Source organism: Numenius arquata, chromosome 1 (genome assembly GCF_964106895.1).
Source record: "Numenius arquata chromosome 1, bNumArq3.hap1.1, whole genome shotgun sequence".
NCBI classification, from domain to species: Eukaryota; Metazoa; Chordata; class Aves; order Charadriiformes; family Scolopacidae; genus Numenius; species Numenius arquata.
Genome location: NC_133576.1, coordinates 75,077,651 through 75,092,167, shown reverse-complemented (window position 1 = coordinate 75,092,167; position 14,517 = coordinate 75,077,651). Strand labels below are relative to the sequence as shown.

At 37.4% G+C, this 14,517-nt stretch overlaps 1 protein-coding gene across 1 annotated transcript in view; it reads left to right on the top strand.

Annotated features, from left to right (window-relative positions):
• TMCO3 (transmembrane and coiled-coil domains 3) overlaps positions 1-11,197 on the top strand; it is a 30,805-nt gene extending 19,608 nt beyond the window's left edge. Inside the window, exons 9-12 of the mRNA XM_074148718.1 lie at positions 1,393-1,543; positions 7,808-7,887; positions 8,319-8,468; positions 10,046-11,197. Of these exons, the coding sequence (XP_074004819.1) occupies positions 1,393-1,543; positions 7,808-7,887; positions 8,319-8,468; positions 10,046-10,159 (495 nt within the window). The 3' untranslated portion in view covers positions 10,160-11,197. The remainder of the gene's footprint in view (positions 1-1,392; positions 1,544-7,807; positions 7,888-8,318; positions 8,469-10,045) is intronic.
• Positions 11,198-14,517: the final 3,320 nt, after the last annotated feature.

The following is a 14,517-nucleotide window of genomic DNA, read 5'->3' as shown; positions in this document are numbered from 1 at the left end:
TATGTGATTGAGAAGAACTTACATATTTCCTATTCATAATTGTTTCCTTAATATTACCTATCTTTTGATGGTTTTAAAGCCTTTTATGTATATTTCCTTCTTCCCTCTTACAATTTCAAATTGTGGTGAAAGGCACTGAAATTTCTTTTTGTTTTAAAATGAGAGTAACATTATAATGTTATTTTGTTGGTTTTGCCTGATCAGCAACTATTTGCATTAGCTGACAGAACCAATTTGTTTTCTTAAATGTCTTGCAATAAATTACGGCCCGTTAGCACAAACGGAGTTATGTCATGAGAATTCAGACATTAATACTTCAATACAAAAAAGTCTGGGGTTTATTTTTAGGTAGCATTTTATGCATAGCTTGGAGACTTGTTTATTGTGTCTTTTGCTCTCCTCCATTCATTTCAAGTCACTTGAGTTTTAGCTTCATACCTTGCAGTGTAACACCATTCAAGATATGATGAATGTTGTCCATAAATGTACTATGGTGTATTGTTGCTTAATCTAAATTAATATGGAAATAAGTCTTCAGTTTTAAATGTTCTATTAATATTAATAGCATTGCCCTTTCTCAGTAAGATGACCGTCGGCAGGAGCATGATTTTAAAGTAATTATTTTAAAACATACTTTATGCCGACTAAAAGTGCTGCTTATTTTTTTTTTAATGTTCTGAGCATTGCCTTAAGCAGTTGCTTTCGTTTTAGTTCAGTTTCTTTACATGTGTCTCACTTCTTCCCTCTAGTACTGTATTCAAATAATAAAAAAAGAAGGAAGCAATGTGAAGTCTTTCAAATAAATATCGTGCTTCATTTCAGCAGTTTACTTCACATGCTTAAATGCATCCCTATTCAGTAAAGCACACAGGCACATTTTAAGTCCAATTTACAATAATAAAATGTAATTTATGCCTGGGATTTCTGCTAAATTGAGACTATTCTCCCAAATTGTAAGCTTTGATTTTTATTTTTTCCCCTTGTTTGACAGCTGGAAAATATGCTGTTCTTACTGCTTTATTTCACAGCCGCAATGTATTATGTAATCCTGTCTCCGAAGCTGTTATAGTCTTTCTCGGTTTTGTGAAATCTGAAGCTATCCCTAAGAGTGACACAAAGCATTACAATGTAGATTAAGACATTTATTTTTGTTTTTGTGGGGAAGGAGGTAACATGGAGGGAAAACTGGTTTTGTGAGTCTTTTGTATAACCACCATACTGCAGAATATTGAAATAAATAAACTGAATTCTATTTGTTGTTGAACTTGCATAAAGACATAGCAATTTCCTACATTTGGTATAATGTGCAGTTTTATAATTTCACTGTGAAATGGTATATAAAGTCACTCAGGGCTAGAGAACAGCAATAGATTCTCTGTTATTCCTTGACAGATCACAGAGCTGTTGGATGTTTCAATGGAGCTGGGATGCTTCTTAGCCGGAGCTCTGATCTCTTCTCAGGGTCACATGGTTTCTGAGGAGATTATGTCCTGTATTGAACCAATACGTGACTTTCTTGCCATCATTTTCTTTGCGTCCATAGGTAACTACTAAGAAAACGTACTTAAAAAGTAGTGTTAACCTAGCAAACATGGGGGAGGAAAGAAAAATGGTGTCTACAAACTGGGGGGAGGAGGTAGATTTTATTTGGTTAAAATAATAAATTATTAACTGACCACAGTATTCGTTTGCCTTTGCTAATATTTTTAAATGTAACATTCATTTTCATAAGCAATTTCCATGTTGTACTCTCAGTTCTTGTTTTAATGTCAGTTTTTCATTGTTAATTCTGAATTCACACTATTTAAAGCATGTAACTAAAAATTTTAAGGGGAAAAGGATTTTGTTTGGGTGTTGGGTTCTTTTTTGGGTTTTTTTTTTTTTTAAACATTCTATCTTCACAGTGGCTATATTTGTAATTTATACTACAATTGTATTACTATTTTGAGTCAATTGGTAGAGTAGATTTCAGGTTCTTGTGGCTTAGTTTTCTCTAGAAGCAGGATATAATAATGGAAACAGATCTCTTTTTTTTTTTTTTTTTTTTAATAGCATCTTGTTTCTTTAGCTAGGAAAAGGTGATCTGTGTGTTCTCAACACAGGGAAAAAAATAATTGAACAAGATGTGTATCAGAGACTACCTCAATGCCAATGGAAATGCAGCATCAATACCTAAGTCCAGGAGAGTAACTCATCGAGCTTGTTATCCAAAACAAGTTAACTCTGAGAATATTTACAGTCAATCAGTAGCTTCATTTTGAACAGCTACATTCTCTAGCTGTCCGTGCATGCCCCAATATGCTTTCTCTAAAGGAAACCGAAACATGTTCCTGAAGTGCTTATGTACAGCGAATGAGGAGACAGGCCCTGTGAAAGCACTTGGCTCTCCCTCTGCATTGTATAGGAGATGCATGTCCTATTTTGGGGGTATTCCAAGGTCTAAAATAGGGTGTTTGAATGTGGCCCGATGAACAAATCCAACCTCCTTCAAACCATGCTTACTCAGAAAGTCCTTAGGGTTTGGGGTTTTGGGTTTGGTTTTTTCCAAGACCTTGGGTTTTCTTTCAGTTTTAAGTTTTCAATCGTTCTTTTTATCTCCACATGTTTATTCAGATAATAGTGAAGTCCCGTCAGCATAATTTTAATGCCTTTCCTTATGTACCTGTTTGATACCCATTTTTTCATAACAGAAACTAAAACTGTTTCTGGTGGTTGTCAAAATAAAAAGGCAATAGTTACACTTGCTAGTCTTGATTTTTGTTTTACCCAGCCCATGACAATAGCAGGTGCTGATCAGTAAGGTTGCTTAGTAATAGATATGTTTACTTGAATAACTTATTTTTGAATAAAGGGAGGAAAGTGGTAAGCCATGGTAAAACTCTTGGGTCCATAAATCTGACAAGGTTGGATGAGTAATTGCTAAATGCTCACCTGTGAGTTGTTCATGTGTTTTAGTAAAGATGGTGATGGAGCAAATAGCGTTATCAGGGTTACAAAGCATGACAAGTAATTATAAGCCTAAAGTTAATTTTACAATGGACTGAAGAAAAATAATGTCCTACACTCTTGTGACTGCATAAATTAAGACTGGAAGTAAGACTTTGGTACAGTACAAGAAAATAGCAAGACCTCGGTTGGCATGCTGGCAGCACTCCAGATAGCCTATGTTATACTGTAAGGCTAGTTCTGTTACAGAATTTTAAAAAAAAAAAATCTTTTTAACTCTTGCTACTGTTATAATTTCAAGAAGGGACAGAAAATTGCATAACCAGTCTGTTTGGTTTTACAGAAAATGGGTGTTATTCCTACCTCAGAAGAGTAAGCTAAAAACCAGAAAAATGAGCTGCGTAATAGGCTGACAAAATGCAACAATGCTTGCTTGTAAAAAAAAAAAAGCAAACCAAAAAATAAACAAACCACCAAAACAACCTTACAAATAAACGTTATCCTCCCCTTCCCCCTTTACTTTTAATTACTTTCAAATTTTGTGGTTAACAGGAAGCTCTGTGGGGTGGCAAGGAGGTAGGTTTTAAAAAGAAGTGATGTGATGTTGCAAAGGAAGCCCAAGTAGGATAAAAAGTATTCCTTAAACTTCTTAAAAAGAAACCTAGTAAGAAAAGACTTCTTGCTTCCTCTCTACTTATATATACATGCAAATGATATGTATCTATAAATACAGATTTACTATGTGAAATTATATAAAGGCCACAACAAAAGATTCTTCGCTCCCCCTCCTTCCCCCCCCGCCTTAAGTGAAGGCTTGTTGCTATACGGAGCAAACACCATATTATAGAGAGCAGAAACACTTGAGAACCTGAGGTGGTATGGTACACCACTGCAGTAATATAATTTCCATTCCTTTTAGAATAAAGGAATAAATAGAAGAATTTTACTTACTTGAAAATTGACTGTAAATATGTCATTTGGAAAAGTTAGTTCCTATTTTGCTTGTCTTAAATGCCTGCTTTTCTGTTCTCACTACAGAAATCCTTCTGGTGCCTAAAAGCTGAGCTGAATAGTAGCTGCTTGTGTAATATCTATAACACTGGTCCTGCCCTTAGCTTGACCTGTGTAATGCTACTGCTTTCAAATTCGTGCATGGGTGCCTTTGTGGGAAAAATACACCTTTGCAGTTAGGCATTAATAGCTGTACTTTGAGTTACTCTCCATCTGTACATTCATTTAGGCCTCTGTGGTCTTCAAATTTTCTGGCTCTCTGTGCTATCTGCCGAGTTCAGAAAGTTCCTGTTAGTTTCTGTCCTCACTGATATTTCTGAGAGCACATCTGGACTGATCCCTTAGAGCCACATTTTGAGAACAAACTTTGTAATTTCTGTTTGGGTACCTCGTACTCAGATCCTTCACCTTCCCCCTCTGCATCATTTGATTTTGTTTTGATTGCTTTTTAGAAAGATGGAAGGCATCTTTGCATAGACTGTTTAACTTTTTTTTTTTTTCCTGAAGCTCCAGTATCTCATTTTTTATCAATCTAGAGGGCGTACAGTTTGTAATTGGGCATCAGGACCCTATCTGCCAGTGGTGAGGAGGCAGATTACTTACACGGACTCACAAAGTCCCCAATGTGCTGTACAGATGTACTCACTTGCCAGGCTCCGTGTTTTCCCTTCTGGGTAAATCCTGTGGTCAGCAGTGGACCTTGAATGCAAGATGCTGATAAGCCCTTTAACAGTGCGGTCTTTACCACTCTCTATCACTGTTCAGAACTCTACCACTGTTCAGAACAAACACACACACAGTGTTTTTCTGATGAGCCTCTTACCGTTTCTGTTGAATTTGAGAGAAATCGAAGGAAGATCCTAACTGGAATTCATTTGGTGACGTACATCGCCTTCTCCTTATCCATCCAGCTCTACTGTTTTGTCCTCCTGCATGGAACGCAATGAAACTTGGGAGGTTTCGAGCTCTCAGAACTGATGTTAGAATGAAGAGGACTTTCCCCTTTGCAGAAACATGGAGATGAATGTCGGTACTTAATCTAGCCAGGGCTGTAGCATTTGTTGCATTTGCAAGCTATGATCTTAGGTTCATTAAGACTCTCAGAAGATACAGCATCCCAATGCATCACTAATGTGATTTTTCTGTGTGATGTCCTGGCTTGAGGATGTGTCAGAATTAATTCTACTGGCTTCCAATTTTACCAAAAGAGTTCTGGTTTCTGTAGTCTTGTTTGCCGTCGAAGATCTCTAAAATTCCTTTTCTTGATGCTGGATCTTCCAGGATGTTATCATGACTGCATTTGAATCTTCACATGCTGTTTAGCAGCCATCCAGCAGATTGGTGGAATCTGTCTAATTGGGGGAGAAGGGGAGTCTACCTCTTAAGAAAAAAGTACTTATAAAAAGAATGTGCAAAATCTTGCCTGTTACCATCCACAGAAGAACACAGACTAACTTATACGAGTGAACTGGGCTTTTTGGCTTGATGTTGATGCAAGGTCACCTTCACCCCAAGGCCTCCATTCCATTTATTGCAGAACACTGTTTAGAAATGAAGTCCCGTGGCGTATGCTCAGCTCTCTGAAAATGTACCAAAGTGATATCCAAGCTATTGGTGACAGGCCAACGTGCCACATGCTGCCTGATAATGGTGCTGAAGTTCTTGAAATATTTGGTTGGAGTTTTTCTCCCATTGTAGAGAACAAGTCCCATAGTGACTCCTGAACTTAGTCACAAAGTCTGATTAAAACCACTGAAATAAATGCCCATATTCATGTACCTTCTGCATGAAGTTAATCCTTCTGATGGCATTCGAGTTGTCAGGAAGGTTTCATCTGCTTGTATTAGCAGTCTGATATGACTTGTGGCCTTACCCTATGTTTTCATCTTGGGCTGGGGCAAAGGTCTGTAATGACAATGAAATCCACTATGGTGGGATTTATTTCCCCCAAAACACGTCTGTGTGCTGGGATATTTGTTTGTTTGCTCAGAATAGTGTATGTAACAGGTTTAGGCTTGCTTGCAAGCAAGTGCAAACACTTCCTCCACAGGTTCCTGTAGAAGTGTTTGGTAGTTTGTGCCTCAGCTCTTTATGAATATAGTAATAATCTTCACACCGGGGAGGCTGTTCCAAATGAACTTCAGACTGCCTGTCTGCTCTCCAGAACTGAAAAGGTAGATCAGCCAGTTGTGATGAGAGCATCGGGCTGCATTTTATAGCCTCCCTCCGAAATCTTCAATTCCAGATGTGGCAGAGTTGGCCCTCTTATCAAACACGACATCGGTACAGGCTGAAATTTCTCTAGTTGCTTTTCATGTATGTGAACGAGCAACGTGCACATGATAAACAGTATAAAAACAGAAGCTACTTGCTCCTCTGTGTGCATATGTGCACCCATGAGGATCTCTTTTTTTTTTGTGTCTCTTGTTCTGCCGTCTCTCCCCTTATTTTGATAGTCTTGTGCATTTGCACTTCAGTAGTTGGAAGGAAATTAAGAAATAAAACTGGGTGTGTGCACACTGACTGGGTAGCACTTGTATAAAAATCTGAAGTACTTGAAATATGGTTTTATCCACAATGGAATATGGATATGGACAAAACGTCATGAAGTTACTGCAAGTAACTTCTCTTGCGTGCCCAGGAATAGAAGATGACTCTTAGTTCTCTACAGTTCTTCTGGCTCTGCAGCTCTGTGGGTCAGGGAAAATTAGTGAAAACTTGTCTTGCATTAAAGTAAGATGTTACAGCATCAATTTACGTGCCTCATGCTTCAGAAAGTTAAACTCTTGTCCTTCACCAGAAATAATTGGGTTGGAGAACTGCCAACTATTATGGATTTATCAGGAGCACCACCACTATTTTGGTTCCTCTTTTTAAGAGCTTTTATGAAAAATGGATGTACTTCCAAAGATACACAGTTACGTTTGCCTGCAGAAGTTCCTTATACCCTAGGAGGAAAAAAAGGACTTAGTCAGCTGTGAGTAAGATTCTTTCTCAGTGACTCCAGGACTTCTCCAGTAAATACTTCTTTTTCTTCTGTTTAATATTAGCAGGATTTAGTTTTAAATTTCTGTGCTCTTTATGGTTCTTGTTATCTTGCCTCATATAATTACCAAATAAAAATTACACAAAATTGAAGAAAAGGGTAAAGGAAAAAAAAAAGACAAATAGCACCACCCCCCCACCCCAAAAAAAAAAAAAAAGAAACCCTCCAACATCATAGTAGTGGGGGTTTATATAATTCCTTAATTGTTAGACCATGCTCAGGGGTTTATGACTTTACCTGATTTCCAGTCTAAGTGACTTCCAGTTCAGGTGACCTTCACTGTTTGCATGTGAGGGTCATGGGATCAAAACAATTATGTTTGCTGTTGTAGCTATAGTCTGTGCAAATACTGGATATCATGTTCCTCCCACAGGATAGTCTGTTACCATGTCATACAGAAATTTTAAACAGCTAGAAAAGTGTATATTACAATCACTGTGCAGAACAATGGAATTGTTTTCCTGCAGTATTTTCATAGCTTTCCTTAGACATGTGTTTCAAGTCAGATTCTGGATTGTTGACCGGTGCGGAAGAGAGGAGAATTTATAAATGGAAGTGCTCCTGCATTGGTCATATATAATTTAACCCAATTGGGAATATTGTTTGTGTTAAACCTATCCAAAGGAAAAATGATTGGATAATGCAGGAGGTGCTTTAATGATTAAGTAGGTAGTGTTGGTAGGTACGTTAAGGCTTTTGTTTGTTTGTTTTTCAGTCTTGCAATTAAATGTATTATTAACTCTGAAAATTATCATAGTAAGATTTTGGCCTTAAACTTTGAAATATTGTTTTCTTTCCTCCCAGGACTTCATGTTTTTCCCACATTTGTAATATATGAACTCACAGTCTTACTATTCCTTACGTTGTCCGTGGTCATAATGAAGGTATTTTTTTTTCCTCTTTTTTTTTTTCCTCTTTTAATGGTCTAAATAATCTTTGTGCTGCATGCCGTAATGAAAATTCTGTGCAAGAGCTGACTAGAATACAGTTTGGTACAATATTCTTAGGATATTAAAAATAAGTTACACATGGAGAAACGTCTGGTTAGCTTGGGATCTATGGCAAAGTTATTTAGTGTTTTTATTATAGCAAACAAGATACTACTTTCTACTGTGCAGTGTATATTTGTCTCTTTTGACATTAATACAGAAGACATATTTAGAAGTCCTCTAGTTTATGTCCAGAATTATTGTATTTGATGCTATGTGTCTTACAAATATTGTACTATTTCATCTGTTGCACTACTTTTATTTAAAAAAAAAACACAACCAAAACCAAACCCACAACAACCCCCCAAAAACCCCAATTTTTAAAGTTTGTCTTGGCAGTGCTTGTGCTTTCTCTGATTCTTCCAAAGACCAGCCAGTATATCAAGTGGATTGTCTCAGCAGGACTGGCACAAGTCAGTGAATTCTCTTTTGTTCTGGGAAGTAGAGCACGCAGAGCAGGGATCATATCTCGGGAGGTAAGCTGTTCTATAGTTATTAATTTCATTTTTTGCACCTGAATAACTTGCTGGGATTTTGTATTACAGTGTATTTGAAATACCAATATGTTCCAATTTTGTGGCCTCTCTTAACTGCTAACAAGTAGAATCAACCCATACAAATGGGGAGATTTATGTCTCTGACAGGGTTCTTAGTTCCATTTTTTACTTGTTTCATATTGTACTTTAATATTTTAAGTAGCAGGTTTTACTTTTGAATAGCTTAATTATAAATGCTTTGCCTTAGCTGCTCTCACTTACAACTTTGTTATTAGCTGAGCAGCGAGTTGTAGATATCACCGAAGTCACTAAGACTAAGAAGCCTTTTCTTTGAAAATTCTGGTATAGTATAGAAAGAGGTAACCGAGTATAGGATTTGACTAAGGAAATATCAGTAAATAAGAACCAGAAAGCAGATATAGTGAGGTGGAAATTGCCTTAATATTTAAACAAGCAAACAAACTTGTAATCTTTACCTGCAAAGCTTGTTAATTTTAAATCCTCTGCAGAAAAAACAACCAGCTTTTTCAATAGTCATAGAAAAAATTCCCTAGGAAAGAAACCTTAAACTTAGTTCTATACTGAAGCTGTGAGAATGCTATTTTTTCAATACGTCTGCTTTGTGAAATAAGGTAAATTATGGCTGCAGAGATACAACAATTGACCTCACTTTCTAGTGCTAGCTGCTTTCTTCTCTGTATCTCTGCTTACAAAAATACTGTGCTGGCGCTGCGAGGTTTTCATTGTGTGAGCAAGTGGGCTGTATAATGCTGGAACCAATTCCAAATGAAGCACGTGTGAAAAACTTACACAATGCTGTTCACTTGTGTAGGTAAAGGTGATTCATTTTCATGTTCGCTCCTGCATATAATTAAGAGTTATAAATATTGTATGTTTGTATAGAGTTTCAAGATACCCATACGTGATCCCAGAACCAGTTTAGGGGCCCACCCACTGCGCTTGGAGGCCTTTAGGCTTTCATTTTTTTCTGTTGGCAGCTCTCATGTGATTGTCTACTGTATACAGCTCTCAAATCTCCAAAAGTCATTTTTCTGTTTGAGACCTCAAAACTACTTCCTGTTGCCATTTTATAAGACTCTTTCAGAATATGTAGTTAAGCTCTTATTTCAGGAGATGTGCAGTACAACTTAAAGAGATTTTTGTTTGCTTTTTTGAGTGTATAAAATAGTGCACTTTGCCACTGTATCGTTAAGTCAGAATAGGTTTGGGTTTTTTTAATAAAATGGTATTTGGCCTTTGACCTTTTAGCAAACCTTGACCTTTCAAAACTGACCTCTTAACTATACATGTAAATAATTGTTTTTCTATAACCTTAAAATGATGTTTTCTGTACTTGTATCTTCAAACTGGGTAAACAGATAATTAGATTATTTGGGCATGCACTTGTTTGCTTTTGTAACAACACGCATAGTTGGTTAGGAAGACAGGTGAAATCTGAAAATATTGTCCAGAAAAGTCTGATCTCCTCAAACTTCTAGTCACTTCTTAGTTTATCATATAACTAAGAGAAGTAATGGCTTTTATTTTATTTTCAGGTCTATCTTCTTATTCTGAGTGTGACTACTCTAAGCCTTTTACTTGCCCCTGCCCTGTGGAGAGCTGCAATTATGAAATGTGTTCCGAGACCTGAAAGACGCTCAAGTACTTGATTTAGACTTGCACATTCACAAGAATACATCTTCTTGCAAGGAATATCTTCATTGCTCATTGTATTTCTATGCACTCTGAAAACAAGAGGTTTTGAGTAGTCAGTCCTCTTAATGTGCACTCGGTTATAAGCCTTATACTGACCCTAAAAAATAATTATGTTATGAATTGCAAACCTTTTACAAAATTTACTTTCTCTCTGACAGATTAGAATCTGCCGGAATATTTGTTTGCGATCAAATCAATTATTCAGAGCGTAAGTTTGGTTTTTTTTTTTAAATATAGCATCATGCAAACTGTGTTGATTATTTGTTGCCTGAATGTGCCTTTTAATTTTCATCCTATTTTGTTACTGCTGGTTCATCGCCAGATTTTGTTTAAAAAGCAAAAAATATTATGGTGCCTATGGTATCTTCTTTCACTAAATGACGTGAGTCATTTTCACATTTAGGAGTTGAATATACTAATATAAAATCAATCACAAAACACATTTCTAACAGTGAGTAAAAGTGTAGTCCTGTACACAAAGAAGAGGTTTAACTGTTTAGCATCAAACTGTTTTAACAGTCAAAACCATATTTCAAATGATGCAGCCAATATTGTATGATATTTTATTCCAAATTATAGCATATAATGTATTTTCTTATAGTGGTAACTTTTATTTGTGTTAGTTCTTGTATTTATTTACATACTTGACTAAAAGTTGATGGTAAGGAAAGGGCGTAACTTAAATTATATTTGAAGACTGACAGTTGTCACCCATTCTTTTTGCTAACTGCTTTTACAGTAATTGTTTACAAGTTTTGTTTCTTTATTTTAAATCAAGACTAAATCTAGTAAAACTGGGAAGACTAATTCCAAGCAGATGTGAAAAACACCAGTTCTGTAACTTTGGACTGACACCATGCCAGATTTGAAATTATTTTGAGTAAATTAATTTGTACAAAACTGGAAATGGCAGACTTGGATGTGTATTTGGAACTCCACAACTTTATACTTTGCATTTGCATTGAATAAATTGTTAGTCTCTTTAAAATATCATCTTATTTTGAAAAACAGTGTTTTGAATGTGATCCTAAATGTGTTTTGTTCTTTAAAACGTTCTATGTAGCAGGATAAGCCTTGTAAAAGCCCATTCTTTTAAGTGTCATAGAGAAAGCTTGCTCATAGAGTGTAGTCTACTCTGACAAACAATTTAAAAATCATCTTGAGGTTTATCTGCTAAAACCAATACTATTAAAGATATATTAACACTTTAGTTCAGTATTACACTGTCATCTGAAATAACTTTGGTACCCACAAAATGGTTAGAAAAATGCATGTTAAACAGGTTTAAATTGCCAATTAAAATGAAAGCTGTCCTCCAAGTAGCAAAACAAAGCTTTGGATGGATTTGCGTGCATCTTACCTCTTCCTTCTACCATAGTAGCCTCAGTTTCCTCCTGTGTTCTCTCTGACATCTACTGGGCCTGCCAAAATGCAGCCTGGACTAGTCTGGAGTGTGTTAAGTACTGTTAGGACAGGGCAGGGTTCATCATATTTGAGCTCTTTCTCACTGGATTTGGGGCTTTCTCTCCAGGCACTTATTCTTCATAAAAGTTGCAGGAATGCATGGCAAGTCCACCTCTCCTTGAATGGTTTCAAAAGTTATTGAGGAACAGTGACAAATGCAAAGGAAAAGTTGCCCTATAAATAAAATAGTTTGATTATAAAATGAGTCTGTAACAGAAAGAAATTTGAAACTGACTTGACAGTGTACTTCGATATTTTGTACTGAAAATATAGAAGTAATTCGAAAACTTTACGGTACCGTTTAACAATCTATTAGCTCAGACCTTTTAGTTTTTTTCAGGCGCCTCACTAAATTAATTTAACTTTGTTCTTTAACTGTACTAGGGAGAGAAATCTTACTCTATCCACTGATCTAGCTCATAGCTCCTGCCTGAAATACAAGCTTATCTCCTGAATGCCTCATTTTCCTTTTGAAAGATGCTTATTTCACATGTTGTTTACCACCTATGATTCAGGGGGAAAAAAAGAAAAAAATAAGAAGGATCTATGAAAGACCATGGTAGAGACCTCTGTATGGTTTCCATTATGTCTCTTAGTTAGCCCTTGAAACTGTTAAAGTATTACAGCTGTGATGAGTAAACCTTTTGTCTAAATGAATTGCTGTGGCTAGTTGTACTTCTCTGGAAAATTCTGGTTAGGAGAGTAGGAAATAATGATGGTTTGTGTCTCTTAAAGAAAGAAAATATTTTCCTGATGATCTTTTAAAGGAGTTGGGTGAAGAGTCCTTTTGGTACCATGTCCAAAATTGCAAAGCAAGTATCTAGATACCTTACTGGTTCCCTCATCTTTGTCACTTCTTTCCCAAATAATTTTTGATTTGGTCCTGACTTGGCTAGGCTTTTGGAGAACTGGGGAAGGAGAAATAGGAGCCTCATCTGGCTATCAATGTTCTCTGCCTCGTTGACATAGACTTGGATTGCCTGATTGAATATTAGATGTAAGTTCAAATTACTAATCTTATTAGACAGGTGATAAGTTTGTTTACAATCAGCTGTTTGAGATTGTCTCACAGAAATCTGGAGGTATACTGAAATATTGTAAATGTTTCCTGAGATGCAAAAAATGGCTCCATGCCTAATTCCATGTTATAATGGGGTAGTCTTATGATACAATCTTAGGATAGAAACAACAGGCCTTATTCCTGAATGCTTGTATGTAAAAAGGGGAGAATATTTAAGGACATGGACCTGTTGGAAAGGGTCCAGCAGAGGGCCATGAAGATGATGGGAGGGCTTGAGCACCTCTCCTATGAGGACAGGCTGAGAGTTGGGGTTTTTCAACCTGGAGAAGAGAAGGCTCCAGGGAGACCTTGTAGCAGCCTTCCAGTACCTGAAGGGGGCCTACAGGAGAGATGGGGAGGGACTCTTTATCAGGGAATGTAGCAATAGGATGAGAAGTAATGGTTTTAAACTGAAAGAGGGGAGATTTAGATTAGGTATTAGGAAGAAATTCTTTACTGTGAGGGTGGTGAGACACCGGAACAGTTTGCCCAAAGAAGTTGTGGATGCCCCTTCCCTGGAGGTGTTCAAGGCCAGGCTGGATGGGGCTTTGAGCAACCTGCTCTAGTGGAGGTGTCCCTGCCCATGGCAGGGGGGTTGGAACTCGATGATCTTTAAGGTCCCTTCCAACCCGAACCAGTCTGGGATTCTGTTTCTATGATTCTATGATTTCACAGTTGGCCCACTTAGATATAATTGCAGCTTTTCAGGAACCTTATGCTTGTACTGCAGAATGTTCTCTTTCTGTGTCAAGTAGATAAAATTAAAGCAGAGATCCAGAAGCCCTGAAAGGAAAATCTACTGATCTGTTGAAGAACAGGTGGTGTTTTCTGGAATTTTTTTGTTTCAGCTTGTTGGATAGTGGTTCTATCTCATTCATTTATCTAATGATCAGCATTATTTGAATATAGAAAAGCTGATACAGGACAGAAACCTCAGTAATGAGAGGATATTTCTGTGGTGAAGCTGAGCTAAAGGGAGTGGAAAGGAACGGTCTGCTCTGTTCTTGAATAGCAAGACATTCAGCATACCTGTTCGGGTTTTTTTTTTGGTTGGGGTTTTTTTTGTTGTTGGGTTTTGGTGGGGTTTTTTTCAGAGGTGGGTGTAACTGGTTGCTCGTTTCATTTGACTTTCTCTCTGAAAATTGGGAGTTCTTGCATGTTACCCCTTAATGGCTACCTTTGGTCATTGTTCCCTAAGAGGGCAAAGGAACTAAAACAGTTTAAAAGCTGGTAGTGTGGGCCATGCTTATACTTGGTGAGTCATTTCCCTGTTCCCAGGGTCAGGTTGGCGTATATGGACCCACAACCACCCTACTTAAGGCTCACCCCATACAGAGCAGGCTGTGCTTCAGTTCTTCAGTAGGGAAGGTATCTGGTGGGAGCTGTGAGGTAGGTTAGAATAGAATCATAGAATAGAATCATAGAATGGTTAGTTGGGAGGGACCTTAAAGATCATCAAGTTCCAACCGCCCTGCCATGGGCAGGGACACCTCCCACTAGACCAGGCTGCTCAAAGCCCCATTCAGCCTGGCCGTGAACACTTCCAGGGATTCTTGCAACTCTGACATGGGTCTAGGATGGCTCAGGAAGTGCTGTCACTGTGGCCTAGTCCATGGGGGCTACATAGCTTTTTAAAAGCTTTAATTCATATTTCCTATAATCCTCAAAGATGAGAAGAAAGCAGCCTCACAATACCTTTGTACTTATTTCTTTTACACTTGGACATCCTCTGCTTTGTGGGCAGAGAGTCGTCTGGGGTTACCCAGTATGGCAGAATAGCGCTGTGTG